Below are 20,016 nucleotides of genomic sequence, written 5' to 3'. Positions count from 1 at the left end.
TATATGCCACTGCTTAGGATACTATGGGGTTCGTAGCATGTTATTTTGGTTGGGTGCAGGGGTTGAGTTATTGAGAGTTTGGGTTTGGGTCAAGGGTTTCGGCTCAAACCTCGCCTCTCAAATCCCGGGTCTTGGAGTATGGCCACATTTGATCAGCCAACGAGTAACAGGTTTATTATTGCGTTTGAACGGACCCTTGCTTAGAATTTGTTCAGGCTGCCACACCATATGTCCATCTAGTTGAAGTGGCGGTAATTGGGCAGAGGAGCTGACATGATCACCCACCTTTTTCTTCAACAAAGAGACATGGAATGTAGGGTGGGTTCGAGTAGTTGGGGCCAACTCTAGCTTGTAAGCCACCTTACCAATGCGTTCCAGGACTTTATAGGGTCCACAGTAGCCGGAGTAAGTTTGTGACAATGATTTTTCTTCATTGTGGTCTGGCAATAAGGTTGGAAGCGCGCATAAACAAAATTGCCCACCATGAACTCGCGTTCAGTACGATTTGTGTTCGCATAGTTTCTCATCCGATCCTGAGCCATCTGCAGGTTATGGTGAAGCTGCTTAAGGAGAGAACCTCGCTTTTGTAGAGTAGAATCCACTGTAAGACTGCTGTGGAACCTTGAACATAAGAAGCCACAGTAGGCGGTGGGTAGCCATAAACTACTTCGAATGGTGTCATCCTTATTGCGCTTTGGTAGGTGGTGTTACACCACCACTCGGCCGATGGTAACCTGGAGCTCCCGCTAGTCAGTTAGTCTTCGACGAAACATCAATGAAGTCCATTGCAATGTCCTGCCATATATTTTCCGGGATTGGCAGAGGCTGGAGTAAACCGGGGGGCCTTCATAGCCTCATAATTTTGGCATTGACACACGTCACAAGCAGCGACAAATCGCTGGACATCCTTTTTTGAGCCTTGACCATTTGAATGAGCGAGAAGTTTGCTTGTAGGTTCGTAGAACGCCTGAGTGTCCTGTAGTCGAAGTTAAGTGCTTGAATTGATATCTCCTGCACCCAAAATCCTGTGTGGTTTCTATATGACCAATTTTATTAAGCGGCCCGTGTCATTTTAACTTACTTTATTTTTAGTTTTTAATTTTTTTTATTGAGAAAATTAAATGAATGGACACGTACGACCCAACGATATAGATCATAGACAAGCAATAAAGAATTTTGAGTTCCTAACTGTAAACACGAAAAATTTCTGAAACAAGAAACAAGAATACGTGTACAAAAATAATATTTTGTGTTTAACGATTTTTGGGTTACGATCTCTCTCAAATTTGGTCCTCTGATTCTATCTTCGTAGGGTGTAGGTTTGTGGATGAGTTGTTGATCCAAAGAGCCGTCGGGGCTTGATCTAAGGATGAACAGTTGATGAATGGATCTTCAAGGGGCGTTGGGCTTGATCTTGAAGAATGGGTGTATGGGTTTGTTGAGGTTGTTGATCCAAATGGACGTTGGGGCTTGATCTTAGGATGAACGGATGATGAATGATGAACACTTTCTTCAAGGGGCCGTCGGGACTTGATCTTGAGTTGGTGGGAGTTCTTCAAGGGCCATTGGGGCTTGATCTTGAAGGAGGATTTGACGAAGAACGAAGATTGCTTTCTTGATCCTTTGGGATTTTCTTGAGAGCTTTAGAGCTTTAAGGCTTCAAGGTTTTTGTGTGTCTATTCCTCTTGATGGAGAAGCCTATTTATAGGCTTTGAGAGTGAATCACCACCATTCATTTTTTTGATGAAGTGAGTGGATGTTGTAGGTGAAGTAAATGAAGTTGGTAGGTGAAGTAAGTGTGTGAGGTTGGTGAAGTAAGTGGAAGTTGTAGGTGAAATGAGTGTGTGATGTAGATGAAATAAATAAATGTTGTAATTTTAATACATTGGTTAACATTTATTTCACTGAAATTTCGATGTCTACACTAACATTTGAATTTCAACCCAAATTCAACACTGGGGCTGAGATTTCATGTTTGATTTTGGGCTGGAATCGAAGCTCGGGAAACTCGAGCCCTTCATCAGCCGGAGGTCCGGTCTAAACCGGACTGGACCGGACCGTCATCAACGGGGCCCGGCCCGGCCCAATCACGACCTGACTGCAAAAGTTGGAAAACCAAACGATAGTGTAGATTGTAGAGGAAGCAAGGAAAAGGACTTTGGAAGTTTGGAGAGAAGAAAGGACGGAATTTCAGACGTTCCAGCAACAATGATAGAAGATGGTCCCAAGCTCTACGCCAACAAACCCAAGAAAGGTAGAAGCCCAACTTCCCTGCCTATCATTTCTGCTTTTTTCTTAATCAGAAGCAGCTTTTTCTCAATCGCTGTTGAAATCAGAATCTTGTTTGCTTTTCAGTAATTGGGGTTTTGGAATCTTATTTGGTCGCTTTCTGTGTTTTCGAATAAACAGCGCAGCTGAAACAGTTTCAGGATCAGTCTTCGTCTCCGCCATCGTCATCGACAATGACGTCGGCTCAGTCTTCGTCTCCGCCGCCACCTCCGCCCCCGAAGGAGTCGTTTGCTCGGCGTTACAAGTTTCTCTGGCCTCTGCTCTTGACTGTCAATCTGGGCGTTGGAGGTATATTTCCCTTTCTCTTTCCTTTTAAGTTGATTGAATAAATTGTTGGTTTTATTTTTTTGTTTCTGCCAGCTTTTTGTAATCATGGTATCTGTTTGTGAAAGAAAGTATGAGATAATGGTGGATTGGAAATGGATTTTAGTACCTCTTCATGCTTTTCTTGATGGCGGTTTTGTTCGATAAGTTGTTGATTAACTGCTAATGATTGACTCTGATTTTATTTGTTTGGTCAGAACCCAAACCCAATTGTTCCACATAAAAGAAGAGAAGAAAAACATAGTGGGTTAGTTTATAAGCTCTTGAGCTCTTGTTTTAAGTTGGTTTTAGGGGGAGAATTTCGACTTGTGGGTTCATTGAATTTGGCATCAGAGTAGTTTCCACCGTGTGGCCTGTAGGCTAGAGGATTAGAGTGCCTTGGGTATTATGTATGATTTGTGTTGTGAATCTGTGACTGAATACGAATGAGGACGTCTCGAAAGAGGGTATTTTGGTGCAGGGTAAGAATTCTTTGGCATTTTTTTTTCTTGTCAGTCAGTTGTGTAGGGGTAAGTTCTGCCCTCTACCCTCTGGGCCGCTGTGTTCTGTTTAAAATTTTAAATTTAATTATCATATCTATCTAGAGGGAAAAACCCTTGAACGTTTTTTCTGATCCAAGTTTGACTTTGAAAGAATGAATTTCATTTTGAAACTCTCCTTAAGGGGCGTTAAGTGTACATACTGAGTAGGTAGTTAGGCCTGAGTTGCTTCTATATGCTGAAGTCGTTGACGAGTAGGGCTTATTGGTTGTATGTTAACGTATATCTATGGGGAAGGGTAATGAGAGTTCAAAAGTCCCTTTAGAAGTAGTTTGGATGTCTAAATTTTGCTGTGTGTGATGCGGGTACAATTACAAATCCCAAAACATGTGATTGCTAATTACAATCAAAAGCTATTATGCTAATTAAATATAGTTGATTAGACAGATTGAATTTTATTTTCCCAGCATCCTACTTCCTGTAACAATCACAATTATTGTAATAAGACGGGATTCTAGGCTGTATCAGCCTTCAAGAGAAGATCTCTAGATTCTCTACAGTTGTTGGTAGTTGCTTGTGAATTGTATGTGATGGAAATTGTATCAGCATGGACTTAAAATTACTTGGGTGACTTTTAAGCTTTAACCAACTTCTTCTTGAACACTGCCCTCAGATGTTGTACTACATGACAAGATGTAGTGATGAAGGGTAGTCTGTATTTACTTGGTATAAGCTACTGGTAATTACTTTTTGGTGTAGGTTTTATATGTTGAACTCTGTACATTCCCATTCGGTATGATTTTAGTAATGCTCAAATGGGACTGTGCATGCTGGTAAAGGGTCAAAGTGGAAATTTGAGAAAACTGATGGTTGCCCATGTGGACACAGCACATATGAAGGATGTTTTTGTGATTTGCTACTGTAGTTCAACTTTTTTTGTTACTTACACTAACATGGTCAATACTGTAACTAGGGATGCTGATGAGTAAACTAAATCATGGAAGTTGCCATTGAGCGTAGGTTGCACTTCACTTTTTTGTTTTAGAAGTGGTTCAGTTTAAAGACTTTATTCATTGGTGAGAGACCTGATGATATACCCAATGCAGCCATCTTTTTAACTGTATCAGAATAGAATGTCTTCTTGTGCAGATCGTAATCCCTGTTAACTTGAACCAGCTATTTACAGTTTGGCATTATCTGCTTGTGTTTGCAACAGATTAGGGAAGAAGTTTTATGAATTGTTCTGAAACTGTAAAACTGGCTTTCCTTTAGTCTATCTGCCCGTGATTTATTTACACTTGCGTGTATGGACATGGGATGCATGGTAGAATGGAAAATACCTCACTAGGAATATGATTGCTTCAATACCTTATTTGCTTCTTTGTTGCATAATTATGGATCTTACTGCACTTCTCTTTGGAGACTGATGTTTGGAATTACTTTTGTAGCTTACCTGTTTATGAGAACAAAGAAGAAAGACATAGAGGAAGACGTGACTACTACCGTTCCAACAACAGCTCAAACAACTCCTACTACCGAGAAACCCCTACCTTCACCAACCGTCACAGAGCCTGTGAAATTGCGGGAACCAATCCCGGAGGATCAACAACGCCAACTTTTCAAGTGGATGCTGGAAGAGAAAAGAAAGGTTAAACCAAAAGATCCTGAAGAGAAGAAGCGCCTTGATGAGGAGAAAGCCATTCTCAAACAGTTTATCCGGGCAAAATCCCTTCCAAAAATCTAACTGCTACCAACAGAAATAGCCATTTCTCCTGATTGACTGGTTTACCACATTTCCTTTTGGATTGTTCCGGGAGTGGATCGTGTCTGCATAAATTTATGTGTCATTGTCAATTGAAAAAAGTTCTAAAATTCGTCGTTGTTGCTTTGTGTAATACAAGGAATATTGTTCCTTTGAATCAGTGAATATGTGGTGCTTTTGGACCTGGAATAAATCTTGGTTGCTCTTGTCGATTTTTACACAGCTGTGTGAGGTCTGGCTGGGACTCAGGTTTGCTGGTGCAAACGTGGCCCAACAGACTCGAGAAAACTTTCACATAATCTGAAACAGGAAAGGACAATAAAGAAACCTTTCCGTTTGTGAAGATGGTGATTTTTATTTTAGCAAACTGTCGTTTATGCCTCTGAACTATCACGTAATTGTTAATTTACTTCATAGATTACTTTCTCAGCCATTTTACCCCTTGTTTGAGTAAATTGACAATCACGTGATAGTTCGGGAGTTAAAACGGCAGAAGCCTTTCCACGATTTCTCTATGGAGATGGTGATTTTTATTTTATATATTGACTTATTAAGTTAGAAATTCAGAATTTTTTTTTGAAATACGGTACAATTTTTATACGATATTATTTTATAAGATTGATACGAAATTCAGTATCTTAATGAGTTTGCTAAATCTTAATGCAAACTCTGTACACAACAAAAAATCCTAACGCAACCTAACTATGCCGATATTTAAAAAGAGAACCGCAGATCAAGAATCAAGCATGCTTTTCTGGTGATTATGCTTATATAATTATGTTTTGCCCTCCCTTCTTCTGATTGTGAAATTTAGGAATGGTGACAAATCCCATGACTCTTTCCCTGTCATATCTGTTTGTCTCTGGCCTCTCTCAGCTGAGTAGCATTTCCAGAGGGAGAAAATAAAGTTTAATTTTCATTTGTGTTCTGCACAACGTGTAAGTGCACTGTCTTTTTAATCGCCCCAAGAAAGCTCGTGCACCACCTACTAGTAATTAATCTAATAATATGTCTTTTTTCGCTGTTGAGAGCGGTCCTAAATTCGAGTCGTCTTCTCTGAAAGCATATGCACACTTACTAGAAAGAATATGGGCATTAACAAATAGAAATTGGTACACACAACCTAGACTAGTGCAAAAAATATAATATATGCTCCAAAGATCCCAAAACCCCATGGTTTGGAGAGGATAAACAAATATGGAAGAGGATCCTCTCCTGATTCACTTTGTTGGGATCTTAGGGATCCCCACATTTTAACTGTTAATCGTATATTGTGTGGTCAGTTTTCATCAGATACTATTTATGTTCAAATAATTTCTGATCGCACGGTATATAATAAATGACTAAGATGTGGGGTTCCCTAGGATCCCTACAAAATAGATCCGGATGGGATCCAATTCCAACAAATATATCCAAAATATTATATTGGATTCTGAAGATTTAGTGGAAAGTCAACAAATGGGGCCGATTAAGAGCCGAATTATTTGATGAAATGATGATTTGTGTGACTAAAGTATTAATTAGTTTACCTATAAAATGATGAGATCATCTAATTAAAGTATTAGATTATGTTTAAGAAAATCACAAGTTAGGTTAGTTTGAAGTTTGGACAAGGAAATAAAGCAATGCTGCATCATAAAGGACATGGGCAGTAACAAATGGTCCATTAATCTATTTGGATATAGATTTGGAATTGTGTAATTGGGAAACTAGTTACTAGTTAAATGATTAAGGATGATAAAGTAATTAATTAAGATTACAATAAGTTTAAATTTTATTTTGTCCATCGTAACAAAGAAATTTAAAAAGTTGAAGGAAAAGTGTTTCGCTTCTGCAACATTCTCGGCCCAAGAGTTATTTACAAGAGATTAAATTTGCATTTTTTGGTCTTGATAGAGCAACCTCAGCTCTACCCAACTGCGAAGAGAATTGAGCAATCCAATTCCCTCAGAAAGTCGGGAAAATTGTGGGCTGAAGGTTTCCGGACCAAGTCACCGGACAATCCTCGCGCCGTGTGTGTGCTTGAGTCCGTTTGACATTTTGGCTGACGTCAACTACATTATTATTATTATTATTATTATTATTATTATTTTGCGTTAGGCCTGCCAACCAACATGGACCATTGAATTTATAACTATCTTATAATCCAAAGATTCATCTTAATTCGTCCTTAATTTAGGGATAAAAATATGAAAAAAAGAAAAAGAAAAATATTTTGGGCCCACTTGGCACAACCTAGCCTATTGAATTGCAAAAAAAAAAAAAAAATTGTATCTTAAGGTCCGCATTAATTTGGTTAGAAAATAATGTTAAACATTTAATTTTTTTTTATTATATATTTTTCACAAAATACCCAACCATACTTTTCCACAAAAATTGTAATTTCGGATAATAACACATGGCGTGATAGGATTAGTTAAAAATCCTTTCCGAAATTAACATTGTGGTGTTAAAAATCTGTTGTTTTCAGTCTTGACAAATTTGTACCAACAAAACAATCAACATCTTTGATCAAGGACCAAAGCCGCATGCATCCACCAGGTTGCCGGTGGGGAGGGGGGAGGGGTTGGATAATGGATCACCGATACCTAAGTCAGTATCTCTTAGAAGAGTGAGTTTTTACGGTTTGCATGCGTCGCCAGAACTTATTAGAAAATGATGTAGTTGAAGTATTTATAAGGAGATGGCTAGCCATGGGGTTAGGGTTTTGCCCTACGCATGTCGGTTTCCAATTGGTCAGGTTGTGTTGTCCGTAGGATGAATGAGGAAAGAATTATCCCAAGCTATTAATTAGGAGAAAATATTTGGGATTAATAGGCATCCTTGATTGATTATGATGAAGATTCCTTATTTGTTTGAGTTGGTCTTTAATTAGGAATGTATTAAAGATAGGATTTGGTGATTAATCTTATCTTTAATGCCTTTAACTTTTCCATGCCATGAGCAGGGAGTTTGGTGATGTCGTAGGCAGCTGCTCAAGCCTTTAGTATTGAACTGCGCATGGGAGCATTTGTTTGCCCTGCCCAATTAATGAGGGCAATCTCGTCTTCTTTGAAAAAAAATCCACGTGTCATTTTCTGAATTTTGAGATTATTTTTTGTTGCACAAACATATTATTATCTTTTATTATTTTTTTAAAAATAAAATTTTAAAGCCAATTGCCCGGACTATTCATTTATGAGGTGCATATGCACTTGGGTAATTACTTTCATTAAGGCAATAATTGCTTATTGCCCAATTGCTTGACAATTATTGGCCTAAGCTTGTAGATGTTGAGGAGAGAAAGATAGAGATTAAGAGAGAGAGGACAAAAGTTGAGGGGGAGGGAGGAGAGATATTTCAGTGTGTTACAACCAAATTTTTTTTTTAACAAACGATATTTATCTACACTAAGAGGAGAGAGTGGGTTAAGCTTCACAATGGGCTAACATAATGTGGTTCAAATTCAGCTTTGGCGATTATCGAATTTAAGACCTCTCGCTTACAAGTGAAAAGGAATATACCACTAAACTGTAGTCAGTGGCGGATCCATAATTTTACATTTGGAGGATCCCAATAATAAAGGTAAAAAAATATATAGATAAAAATAACATTTAAAAGTTAAATTATAATACATTTCATTCATGAATCATACGCAAACAACATTACAAACTATAAAATTATAATTCAAGTGTCTACGATGATGTTCATAGTTTGAAAATGTTCCATTTACCAATATGCTCTTTGGCTTGAAAAACCTTTCCATATTTCTTATCTCCACACTACACATTAACAAAAAAAAAAAAAAAAAAAAACACAAAAAAAACATATACCAATTAATCAATAAACAAAATTCCAATAATTAAATGAGTACACAAACATAAAACATATTTATAATCATATCAATAATAGATTATAAATCTCCATCAATAAATAATATAATTTAGTTGAGATTAGAATACCAAAAAATCTTATTTAAATCTTGAACCAAATGGTGGTGGTGTGGATATTTGAAACAAATTGAGATATGATATTCGAGTAAAATTAAAATATGAGTTTGGGTGGGATTTTAGGATTTTAGGGTTCTGAGAATTGGGAAATTGAGGATTGGATATGTGAAAATGGGGGGTTTTAGGTTTTGGATGGGGGAAGGGATGAGTAAGGTATGGAGATTCGGGAAGAGTGACGGGGTCTTGGAGACTTAAAACAAAAAGGAAGCAAATGGCAGCGTTATGACATTGTCTAATTTTTTTATTTTTTTTTCAAAAGGTTTTAATCAGTTGGCTAAAACGTGCATTTTGAGCCGAAGTTGAAAAAGGCAAAATTTTCTTTCTTCCTCCACACGTTCATCTTCCTGTGAGGACACCATTGCTGCAACTGCACATCCTTCATTCAAGTATGAGGAATCTCTGAAAAATTTCAAGAAACGATTTAGGGGTCTTCGAGGGGTCTTGGGTTCTCCCAAGTCCCTTTGTGGGTTTGCCACTGATCATAGTACCAAATGACAGGAAACACAAGCTGATACATTAAATGTAATAATACAATTGGTTAGAAACTTGCCAAAAAAAAAAAAAAAAATCTCCAACCAATATTATGACACAAGAGTATACTGAACCGTGTTTTCCGACAAATTAAAAATTTCTCCTAGAAAAGGGAAGGGGGTAAGGGTAAGGGTAACGGAATGATGATGAAGTGTGGTTGGATAAATCAAGGTCTCACATGAATGCACGAGGCCGCGCAGCTGAGCCTGTGCCAATGGGGGGCCGCCTCAGTACACATTACACGCAAGACGATCAATCATCAACTTGTGGGACTTGTCTCTCAATTTATAGATATATCTGTATTATATCCCAACCAACTTAATCATGAAAGAATTTTAAGTTCTTTCTGCTACTTTTGCATCAAAAGAAAAAGAGCAAAAGAGAAAGTTGTTTCTTATCATATTCCCATGCCATATATAAGTCTTGTTATGAATAGATCATTTGACATATTATGTTATTAGATTTGTCGATTTAATTTACTTAAACACTTATTTACTTAGTTAATTCACCAAAGCTATAAACATATACCTTGTGCTATAAACATATGCATGTTGTATTACGCATATATCTTCCGACGTTTTATGTTATTAAATTTGTCAGTTTGATTTACTTTCTCGAACACTTATCTAATTAGTCATTCCACTAAAGCTATAAACATATAACTTCTGCTATAAACAGATTACCTTTGTGCTTGATAGCCATAGTGTTGACTCATTAGTCAATCCAACTCATAAAGTTGGCTTCTCATGAAATACAATGTATCAAATGCTTGATTGATGTTCCTTGTTTTTTATTTATTTTTATATATAAATAAAAAGGTGGACAGATGATGGTAAGCTATGGTTATCCATTCATTCAGGGCCCAGAAAGGCTATAGGGAACCCTGCTCGTAGCCACAGTCAAGCAGACTCACCAGTTCGGAGCATCAAACTCGGGATCTTCCACATTTTTTTGTTAATCACTGAATTTTAAATCGACGAATTAGTGATCGTATATTTCATTGTCAATGCAAGAGAGTTTATAACTAGACTTGTCAATAGCATTATATACTTCTATATACGAGATCATGGTTCAATTTCTTCTTTTCACAATATCGCTCGTATAAAATGAATATTAACAAAAAAAAAAAAAAAACTCCTAAAACTAGCTGCTTTTTAGCCAAAATGGTCCCTGAGATTTGCATAACTTATCACTTTGGTCTCTGAGATTTCAAATCAATAGAATTGGTCACTGAGATTCTTCATCATCAATCATTTTGGTCCTTCCAATATTATGTTAAATAAGGATCTAAATGACAAAAATATCCTCAATTTAATAAATAGTAGGCTAAAATGATTTGACAAAAATTGAAGGTATTTTTGTCATTTTATTATTGTTTAATAGAGTTTTTTCATGGAATGACCAAAATGATTGATGATGGACAATTTCAAGAACCAATTTTATTGATTTCAAATCTTAAGAACTAAAGTAAAAAGTTATATAAATCTCAAGAATTATTTTGGCTCTCATGCTTGGCTATAAATCTCAAGGCACCACACTAACCTTCTACATTTAAACCTTAAAAAAACTGCCACAAAAAAAAAAAAAAGGAATTCTCATCCATCTCCCAATACAAATATATTCCCTTAATTAAACATTCTCTCTCTCTTCGACCAAAACAAACATTCTCTCTCTCTTCCCACACGCGGGCACTGCACACATGCACATTTATTTTTCAGTCACAAAAATGTCCTCATTGCAACCATGATTGATAATATTATTATTTAAGAGGGAGCAGAGAGGTAAAGCAAAAGGCAAAGCATAAGCTTATTTTTAGAGGAGCGTAGTACTGCATTGTTCGTGCGGCAACTTTTCAAAAAATGGAAAATTCACTGATTGTACTAATATCAGCAGCAGCAGCAGCAGCAGCAACAGCAACAGCAATCGTGTCGATCTTGTCCATAATATTCCTCTACAGAAACAACACCACCAACTCCAACTTTCTGAGGTTTTTTACTGCTTCTGCTACTACTTCACTCATCGGATCAAAACACAGAAGAACCCAACTTCCTTTGGGAACTCTTGGGCTTCCTTTTCTTGGTGAAACCATTGAGTTTGTGACTTGTGCTTACTCCGACTGCCCTGAGAGCTTCATGGACAAGCGCCGCCACTTGTAAGTACATTAAAACGTAATTAGTAAAAACAGAAATTAATTAGTACCCAAGTAACTTGTATTACTTTTATATAAACGCTTTTTTTTTTTTTTTTGTAATATTAATGTGCCATGCTTAACTTTTGATTAAGCTTGTGTTAATGAATATGCTTCATTGGGTTTGTGTTTTGCATTACAGATACAAAACCCAATAAGCACTTTTCAGTTCTGATGATTCAGCTTCTTGTTTCAGCTGATTTAACTTTACCGATAATTTCCAAAGTTGAAAACTTGAAATTCCCAATAAGAACTTTTCAGTTCTAATTCAGCTGATTTACTTCATTAGTTTCGAAAGTCGAAAACTTGAAAATCCCAATCGTATTTGAATCTTTGGGGGTGTTTAATTTGTAGGTATGGGAAGGTGTTCAAGTCACACATATTTGGAAGTCCAACAATTGTATCAACAGATGCAGAAGTGAGTAAAATTGTTCTGCAGAGTGATGCAAAATCTTTTGTGCCATCTTACCCAAAATCACTCACCGAGTTGATGGGGAAGTCCTCTATTTTGCTCATCAACGGAGCCCTGCAGAGAAGAATCCATGGACTCATTGGAGCCTTTTTAAAGTCCCCACACCTCAAAGCTCAAATCACCACAGACATGCAAAACTATGTCCAACAATCCATGGCAAATTGGACAGACGACCATCCCATTTACATACAAGATGAAACCAAACATGTTAGCTCTCTCTCTCTCTCTCTCTCTCTCTGTTTTCTCTCTCTCTAAGTTTGAAGTTTGAAGTTTGAGATTGTTTGGTCTTCGAGAAGAGTTTCAATGGACAGAAGACAAAACAAAAATGCCATCTCTCTTTAGATCTACTGGTGGATTTTTCTCTTCTATTAAAATGTTTTTATAATAAAGTAAGTGTTAGAGATTATGAATCTCACATTGAGAAAAGAAGAGATTTTGCATGTGTTTATAAGTAATTAGATTATTTTTCATATTACCAATTGATTTTATAATAAAAACTCAACATTGTTCATGATAAAGAACCTGTTCATGATAAAGAACCTTGCATATGTTTATAATCTCAATTGGTTGTTCGGTAAAACATCATCTTTCTACAATAAATGCTCCATTAAGCACTTGGGTTAAACAAATCTCTCTCTCGTGGCCAAATAATAAATCATTGATATTTGAATTTTTATATGTGGCTTCTACTTAGGTTAAGTGGCAGAATTTATGATCTTCCATAAAGAAATGAACCTAGTTGTAAAGGGAAATGATTTTTATAATTTTGTGGTGTCCTACACTCCGATGCTTGTTTCCGTCTTTTTAATTCGCCGTTGTTTATTTAATTATATGACTAGAAACAAGAGGGGTAGTGCAAGAGGATAAAAATGGAGTGCAAAAAAGCATTTTCCAGTAGAGTAACATTCTTTTTCTTCTAAATTTTTCTATTTCTCTCTTATTCTATTTGAACGATCACGATTAATTCGCGTTAATATTTTATATTGAGTTTTTATAAAGAGAAAGACAGAGAACAAACTATGAAGAAAAAGAGGAAAATAGAAGAAATTTAGAAAGAAGAGAATCTTACTCCTTTCCGAGTTATGAAATGCCAAATGGGATTCATAATAATTCTGCATGAATGATATTGTCTGTGGAAATAGATTCATAATTATTAAGTCTCTTTACAGTCCTTATTAAAATTTACCAAGAAATTGTCCTTTTTGTCTGCAGATTGCTTTCCAAGTACTTGTCAAAGCATTGATTAGTTTGGATCCTGGTGAGGACATGGAGTTCCTAAAGAAACAGTTCCAAGAATTCATTGCAGGCCTCATGTCTATACCCATAAACATTCCTGGAAGTAGACTTTACAGATCATTACAGGCAAGTTAATTATCAATTTTTAATGAAAAGTTCATTTGTCAGAGAGTCTTATGTTGCTGGACCGTGATTTCAAAACTTAGGTTAAGTTGGGTTTGTCTTAATATGTGATCTGAATTCACAATCTGATAATATAAGTAGTTTAATGTTGTTTTTTAAATCATATTCTCGTAATGATATTTTGAGTCCTAATTAATTTCAGGCAAAGAAGAAAATGGTCAAGCTAGTACAGGAAATCATACAAGCTAAAAAAAAAGAGAGTGATATAATCTCCAACAAGGTTCCCAAAGATGTGGTAGATGTTCTGCTGAGAGACACAAGTGAGCAGTTAACAGGAGATCTGATAGCAGATAACATGATTGATATGATGATACCAGGGGAGGATTCAGTGCCACTTCTCATGACTCTTGCAATCAAATACCTCTCAGACTCCCCCACTGCTCTCCAACAATTAACTGTATGCAAAAATCTCTTTCATTTTTTTGCTTTCATTTTGGTAAATAGCAAATTCTCTTTACTGCAATGATTCATTCTAGTAATACATCCATTTTCCATTGCCCTCGTCATACTAACTTAATAAGCGTGATGAAGATAGGAAGAAGGAATATATTTCTAGCTGTATGCAAGATTTTCTTGTTGCTTGCTGCACGGATACTATTAGTTACACAATCCCACCTTTGCTCATGAATAGTGAAAAAAAAATACATTTAATTTGCATGTAAGATTATCTCATTACTCGTGCCACGATTACCTATTAATAAACGTCACACCATCTTTTTTCTAAGATTGATCTCTTTTTTTGGAACTTTGTGACACTCAAGTCCAACTCTTTGACTACTTTGTATGTGCCATTTTTCATTTTCCTTGTCGTTTTGGTGATTTTGCTCTTTTCGCGTGTGGCTGTCTAAGCAATACAGTTTATGGGGCAAGTGGAATTCTAAGACATATAAACACATGGTATTCGGGAGCACATTACAAGAACAGTATATTATATTTTCTTAATATAACGATACATTTACATTGAGAGATAAATGAATAAATTAGTTGCGAACCCATTATTTTTGTTGTTCGAATATAAAATCTCTCTTATCAGTAGTACTGTATGCAAATTTCCCAAAGAAACAACATATCTGTTATTGTCTCTGAAGGAATAGGAAATTTACAAAAAAAATCCATTGTTGTTTTGTTCTTTTAAAATTGAATTCTTGATGATGAACTCAGGAGGAGAACATGAAGTTAAAAGCTCTGAAAGATGAGCTTGGAGAGCCACTGTGTTGGAGTGATTACTTGTCCTTACCATTTACACAAAATGTAAGTGAATACCACAGTAATTTAAAAGTTCACAGCAGTAACTCACCAGAACACTATGCATTTTTTAAACTTTTTAATTTAATTATTGTAATTACACAGGTGATCACAGAAACCCTAAGGATGGGAAACATCATAACTGGGGTGATGAGGAAGGCCATGAAAGATGTGGAGATAAAAGGGTATTTAATACCAAAGGGATGGTGTGTCTTCACATATTTCAGATCAGTTCATCTTGATCAGAATAACTATGATTGGCCTTATCACTTCAATCCATGGAGGTGGCAAGTAAGAATGACTACATATATACGCATGCAATAGTGACTACATATATACGCATGCAATAGCGTTAAAACGCTAACCAGTTAGTACATTAATTTGGACTCTTGTTTTTAAGTAACGGATTGGAGCTGTATAATCTCTGCAGGACAAAGATATGAGCAGCTGCAACTTCACTCCTTTTGGAGGAGGACAAAGGCTATGTCCTGGACTTGACTTAGCAAGGCTTGAAGCCTCCATTTTCTTACACCACTTTGTCACTCGATTCAGGTAATTAGATATGAATGACAGAATGAGCATCCCTCTTCCTTAATTATAGGCTTTTGTTAATTAATTCATAGGTCTATGTGGGGAAAGTTTGGTGGAAAATGAAGTCTAAGTTCACTGAATAGATAATATTAAGGGATTAACTTAAGTGAAAAGCATAGTTTGAAATCATATCGCGTGGGAGGTTTTGCTATGCAATGTCGCGTTATGTAGCAGTTTTGTTTAAGCTATTCAAGACTTGCATAGCTTATTCTTCCATGAAGCGATATAGAACGTTATATTGCACAATATCGCGTGTTTTTAAAAACTATGAAAGAAAATGAACAGATGTGAATTAGGTCAGTTGATCAGAATACTATGTCGGTCATTTTATACCTGAATATTACTTCCTGTAGATTAGAGTAGTATGGTATATTGTTTTGTCAAACACAAAAACTCGAGGGAAAATGAAAGAATATACATGGCATGTATGCTTTTTGGGATTTCTTCAACCAGATGCAAACTAAATGCTTTTTGGGAGAAATTGAACAAAGTTGTCTGTTAAAAGTAGTCCTGCATTTCTTCCACATTTGTTACCATTTGAGCAAAAGACAATATTGCATACATCAAACTTTCTGGCACTTCCACTATCAGTAGCTTGTCTTTGACATGCACCTTTTCATATTTGCTTTCAACCATGCTCTTTTACTGCTAGGGTAAATTGCTATATTTATGAAAACCTGACTTTAGTTAAATGGGCTTGAGCATTGTGTTTTACGTTCTACGTACTTAAGTTTGAATTAAAAAAACAAAACCCTCGTAGCATTGCACACTCAGTACTACATAACATCTAAATCACACACTATATACAGATAATTAGTCACTTGAGAATGTTCCAACCCACCTTTGCTATCAACCACCAATTTACCCACATGGGTTTCCATGTGTGAGGAAAGTTAAGACCAAAAAAATCTAAAGACTCCATGAGAAGCCCATAATACACATGATTTGGTAATATAGTAACATCATAACAGATAGAGTGGCAGATACCCAAGCTCTTGAGAGTAATAGACGATGTTCTCTTCCCTGGACCTAACTCAACCATTAGTCCACATGTGATTCACCAGACTGGATTGATCTTGAATGACTCAACTTTTCATGCATATAACTTATTAATTCATTAATAATATGGTTTGTCTTTGGTAATCCAATTCACTATAGTCCGTTCTTTTAAATAATTTTTACTATTCGATCTTTAAGATTCAATCTTACAGTCAAATTTTATCATTCATTTTCCGGACTAGCCCTAAATTATTGAAGACAAATTACAATAATAGTATAGTTCTAAACCAATGTTTTGTATGCATGTTAGTGCCTTGAGCTCATGCTTGCATGGAATTTGTCTAGTTATTTATCGACACCTTCATCGACAATTTTCTACACCATGTATCTAGTGCTCAACACTAGTTTAAAATGCATTTTTTTTTCTTCAAGAAAGCACTTAAGTTTATATGTGCATGTAAAGAGCTTATGCTAAAGGAGGCAGATTCTCTGCCCTTCACTTTTCATACTCTTTTGTTTTGTGTAATCATGATTAAACTATGTTAACATTTTATATTTTTTTTATATTAAAGATAATAAGATAAAAACATAATAATATAAAATATTAACGTTATTTAATTGTAATTACATAAATAGAAAGGCATTAGAAGAAGGGGAAGAGAATCTCCCTCCTCTGCTAAAAGCACTTGTTCATATTTCTTAGGAAAGCACTCCCAAAAGCAGTCAAAGTAGGTAGTAATAAGTAGAGGAGCCACTAGTTCAGTACTGCGGGAGGACTAAATCAACAATCATGAAAGTGGACAATAAACAAATGGATAAATAAGGAGGAGTAGACAGACAAATCACGGTTTTCTTGATCTTCTTTTAATACAAAACCACTCAGAATCAAGGAGGGTTTCTTAGCCTTGCGATAGCGCTGCTGCATATTACCATCAAATATTAAAAAATAGAAAGTGGTAAAAATTGAAAAATACCATTTGATCTCTAGGTCTAACTTTGACTAAATCTTTTTCTTCTTCCCACACAAATATTTTACAACAACTTTTTAATATGAAGGTCTGTTCTCTGTTGTGATGTCGTTTTTGGATCTAATATTTTTTTTTTTGTATAACTAATAAATAATTAAATACTTTAATTACACATAACATTTTTTGAAAATTACAAATTGGTTTGAAATGAACAAATGCAGGTGGGCGGCTGAGGAGGACACAATTGTGAACTTCCCCACAGTAAGAATGAAGCGGAGGATGCCGATCAGGGTCAAAAGGAAAGTTGGTGGGACCCACTAGATTGGGATCAGATCCTCTTCTGAGTAAAAGGTGAGGAACCTCCTGATTAAAATCATCGGGCTTTTGAAATTTTATCCAATAACTATAATTATTATAACTTTTAAAAAAATCTTTTGTTTGTAATTGTTGAATAAAATTTCAACGGTTCAATGAACTTGATCAGAGGGATTCTCAGGAGAGAGAATCTTGATCCACAATTTTGTACACAAGCAATGATACAAAACAGCCAGACCTGAAAAGACAGGGAAAAGAAAAGGAGTGTGCTGGGTTGGGTCTCCAGTTGCACACGTGTGGTTTGAGTCGGCAGATATCACAAAGCTCACTCTTTTTGTCCTATTTGATGACCTTTATTGCACACATAGACAAAAGACAGTACAAATATATAGTCTTCGTCGTGGGTCCTTCATTAAAATTTCTTTAGAAAATGCTACATTTATTATCTATTTATATCGGTTAGTACTATATTTATTATTTATTTGTATTATTTTTTTAATAAAGATAGAATCCGTCAACACATACGAATCTTATCTCTAGTATAAAAATAGTATGCGATGGACATTGCTTATCTTGTACTGAATAATCGGTATTTTTTTGGTATCGACTACGGCACAGTTCATCAGTTTATAGTTTTTGGTTTTTCTGAGATTTGGGGACAAATTCCAGCCCTAACAGCAGCTGCCAGCCTGCCACCATCCCTGCGAACCAGATCACAAACTCGTATCCTGTACATCAGCTTCAAAGCTTCAACCCCTACCACTGTACCACATGAATCATGGACATCCTTCAAAGTCCTTCAAGATCTTAACCTCATGAAGACCAATGAATTAATTCCTTCCCAACCGCTTACCCACATGCATGCCATCACCAATCCCCATCACTTACCCACATTCCTTCCCTTGCATTGATGCCCATCACGAGTCTGGGGTTCAAAACTTTCACCTGCCTTAAATTAATGTAATACTTTCCAATCAAGACAATGGTATGTTATATATATATATATATATGTGTATGTATGTATGTATGTATGTATGTATATATGAATAACCATCAAATTTATAAAAACCAATTACAAAATTTTGAAGGGAGACCGGAAAGAGGTGGTGGTAGTGCTCGGAGGAGGGGTGAGTAGTGGGTGTGAGTCTGGTAATGGTTGGCCAACATGGATAGCCGCTGGTAAGGTTGCGTAGGGAGGGGAGCAGAATTTAATGAAATCTTTGGTGGAAGGATGAGATTGTTTAAATCTTTAGACATATATGTATCCTAGAATACACCAAAATTCACAATTTTATGAAATCCAATCAAATCTATAATTTTTTACTACAACTAAATTTATATACGCTTGTTTGATGTACATTAATATCCTTTTTTTTTTTTTTTTTCAAAGAATAACATTTATTAAATTTTAATAGAAACGTTTACATCTTCAACAAGAATATTAAATAAAAACTCCAGACTCATAGCATCCTAACGGAGACACCTTCATACGAGATAACGTATGATGCTACAACATGAACAGCGGCATTTTGACTATCCCAAAATGTTAAAGGTCTTTCTAAATACTTCTAAATCGTAATTCGAGCACATCAAATTTTTGTGATCATTCTCTTTCCAATATTGTCAAAAGTTTCAAATTCAAATTCAAATTCCTAAAATAATTTGAACAAAAAGAGAAACTTAGCTAACTAGGGCTTAGCATGATTGCAATGTCTAAGGTTTGCTTAATACTTGTATAGACAAAGTTTCCCTAATTACCGATAATTATTATGGTGTAGGGACTGATGGAAAACAACCGGAAGAGTAAATACGAACTTACTACATCTTCTGTCATTGGAGATGGAATCACACATCAAACTTAACACAAATATATATCATTCAGACGTGTGGTTAGCATTTATTTTTAAATTTCTATCTTAGGCTAAAAAAAGGCCAATTAATTCGTTAATGAGCCTCTAATTCACGAATTTTGGTCGAGTTTAACTGATTTCATGTAAATTTTTTTCAAATTCTCAATACGAGAGGTGGGTTTTGTTTGTACTTAAAATACATTATGAAAGTTCTTCAATTTCTCTAACTTTTTAAAATCCTTTAAAATCCATTATTAATTGAATACATCTAGAAAGTTATAAACTCTTACACCAAGATTTCTATTGATTTTAGTAAACTCTCTCAAGATTGAAAATTTGTGGAACCACCTTGCTTCATCTCTGATGTTTTGTTGGAAGATAACTCACTTTAGTTTGTTTTATTTCTTCATTGTATCGTTGAGGATAGCAAATTTCCAAGCCGTTTGTGTATGAAACTTTTTTTTTCTTTGATCGGGTTGAAATCCTCAACAAGATTTTTATCACAGTCCATTATGCATACTATTCTCTCTTATGTACGTATTCATTTTTTTTTTTCAATAAATATCGTACTTTCCTTCAAAAAAAAAAAAAAAAA

At 35.6% G+C, this 20,016-nt stretch overlaps 2 protein-coding genes across 3 annotated transcripts; both read left to right on the top strand.

The window, feature by feature from the left end:
- Positions 1–1,956: 1,956 nt before the first annotated feature.
- LOC103957165 lies at positions 1,957–5,072 on the top strand. Its single transcript, XM_018649853.2, has 3 exons — positions 1,957–2,254; positions 2,410–2,577; positions 4,541–5,072. The coding sequence occupies exons 1-3, from the start codon at positions 1,972–1,974 to the stop codon at positions 4,834–4,836; spliced, it is 747 nt and encodes a 248-aa protein (XP_018505369.1). The 5' UTR covers positions 1,957–1,971; the 3' UTR covers positions 4,837–5,072.
- A 5,645-nt stretch (positions 5,073–10,717) lies between these two features.
- LOC103934102 (3-epi-6-deoxocathasterone 23-monooxygenase CYP90D1) lies at positions 10,718–18,199 on the top strand. 2 transcript variants are annotated; one of them, XM_048587149.1, is made up of 9 exons: positions 10,718–11,526; positions 11,917–12,241; positions 13,247–13,396; positions 13,596–13,850; positions 14,615–14,704; positions 14,804–14,989; positions 15,129–15,250; positions 17,478–17,607; positions 17,741–18,199. In XM_048587149.1, the coding sequence occupies exons 1-8, from the start codon at positions 11,234–11,236 to the stop codon at positions 17,575–17,577; spliced, it is 1,521 nt and encodes a 506-aa protein (XP_048443106.1). In that variant the 5' UTR covers positions 10,718–11,233; the 3' UTR covers positions 17,578–17,607; positions 17,741–18,199. The 2 variants fall into 2 exon arrangements, with proteins under 2 accessions (XP_048443106.1, XP_018505368.2); XM_018649852.2 differs by having other exon boundaries at positions 10,719–11,526; positions 17,478–18,199.
- Positions 18,200–20,016: the final 1,817 nt, after the last annotated feature.

The sequence above is a fragment of a genome, unplaced genomic scaffold (assembly GCF_019419815.1).
Source record: "Pyrus x bretschneideri cultivar Hongxiangsu unplaced genomic scaffold, Pyrus_bretschneideri_v1 Contig26, whole genome shotgun sequence".
Classification (NCBI taxonomy): Eukaryota; Viridiplantae; Streptophyta; class Magnoliopsida; order Rosales; family Rosaceae; genus Pyrus; species Pyrus x bretschneideri.
The sequence above is the reverse complement of the archived record's forward strand: the minus strand, read 5'-3'. Positions and strand labels throughout refer to the sequence as shown.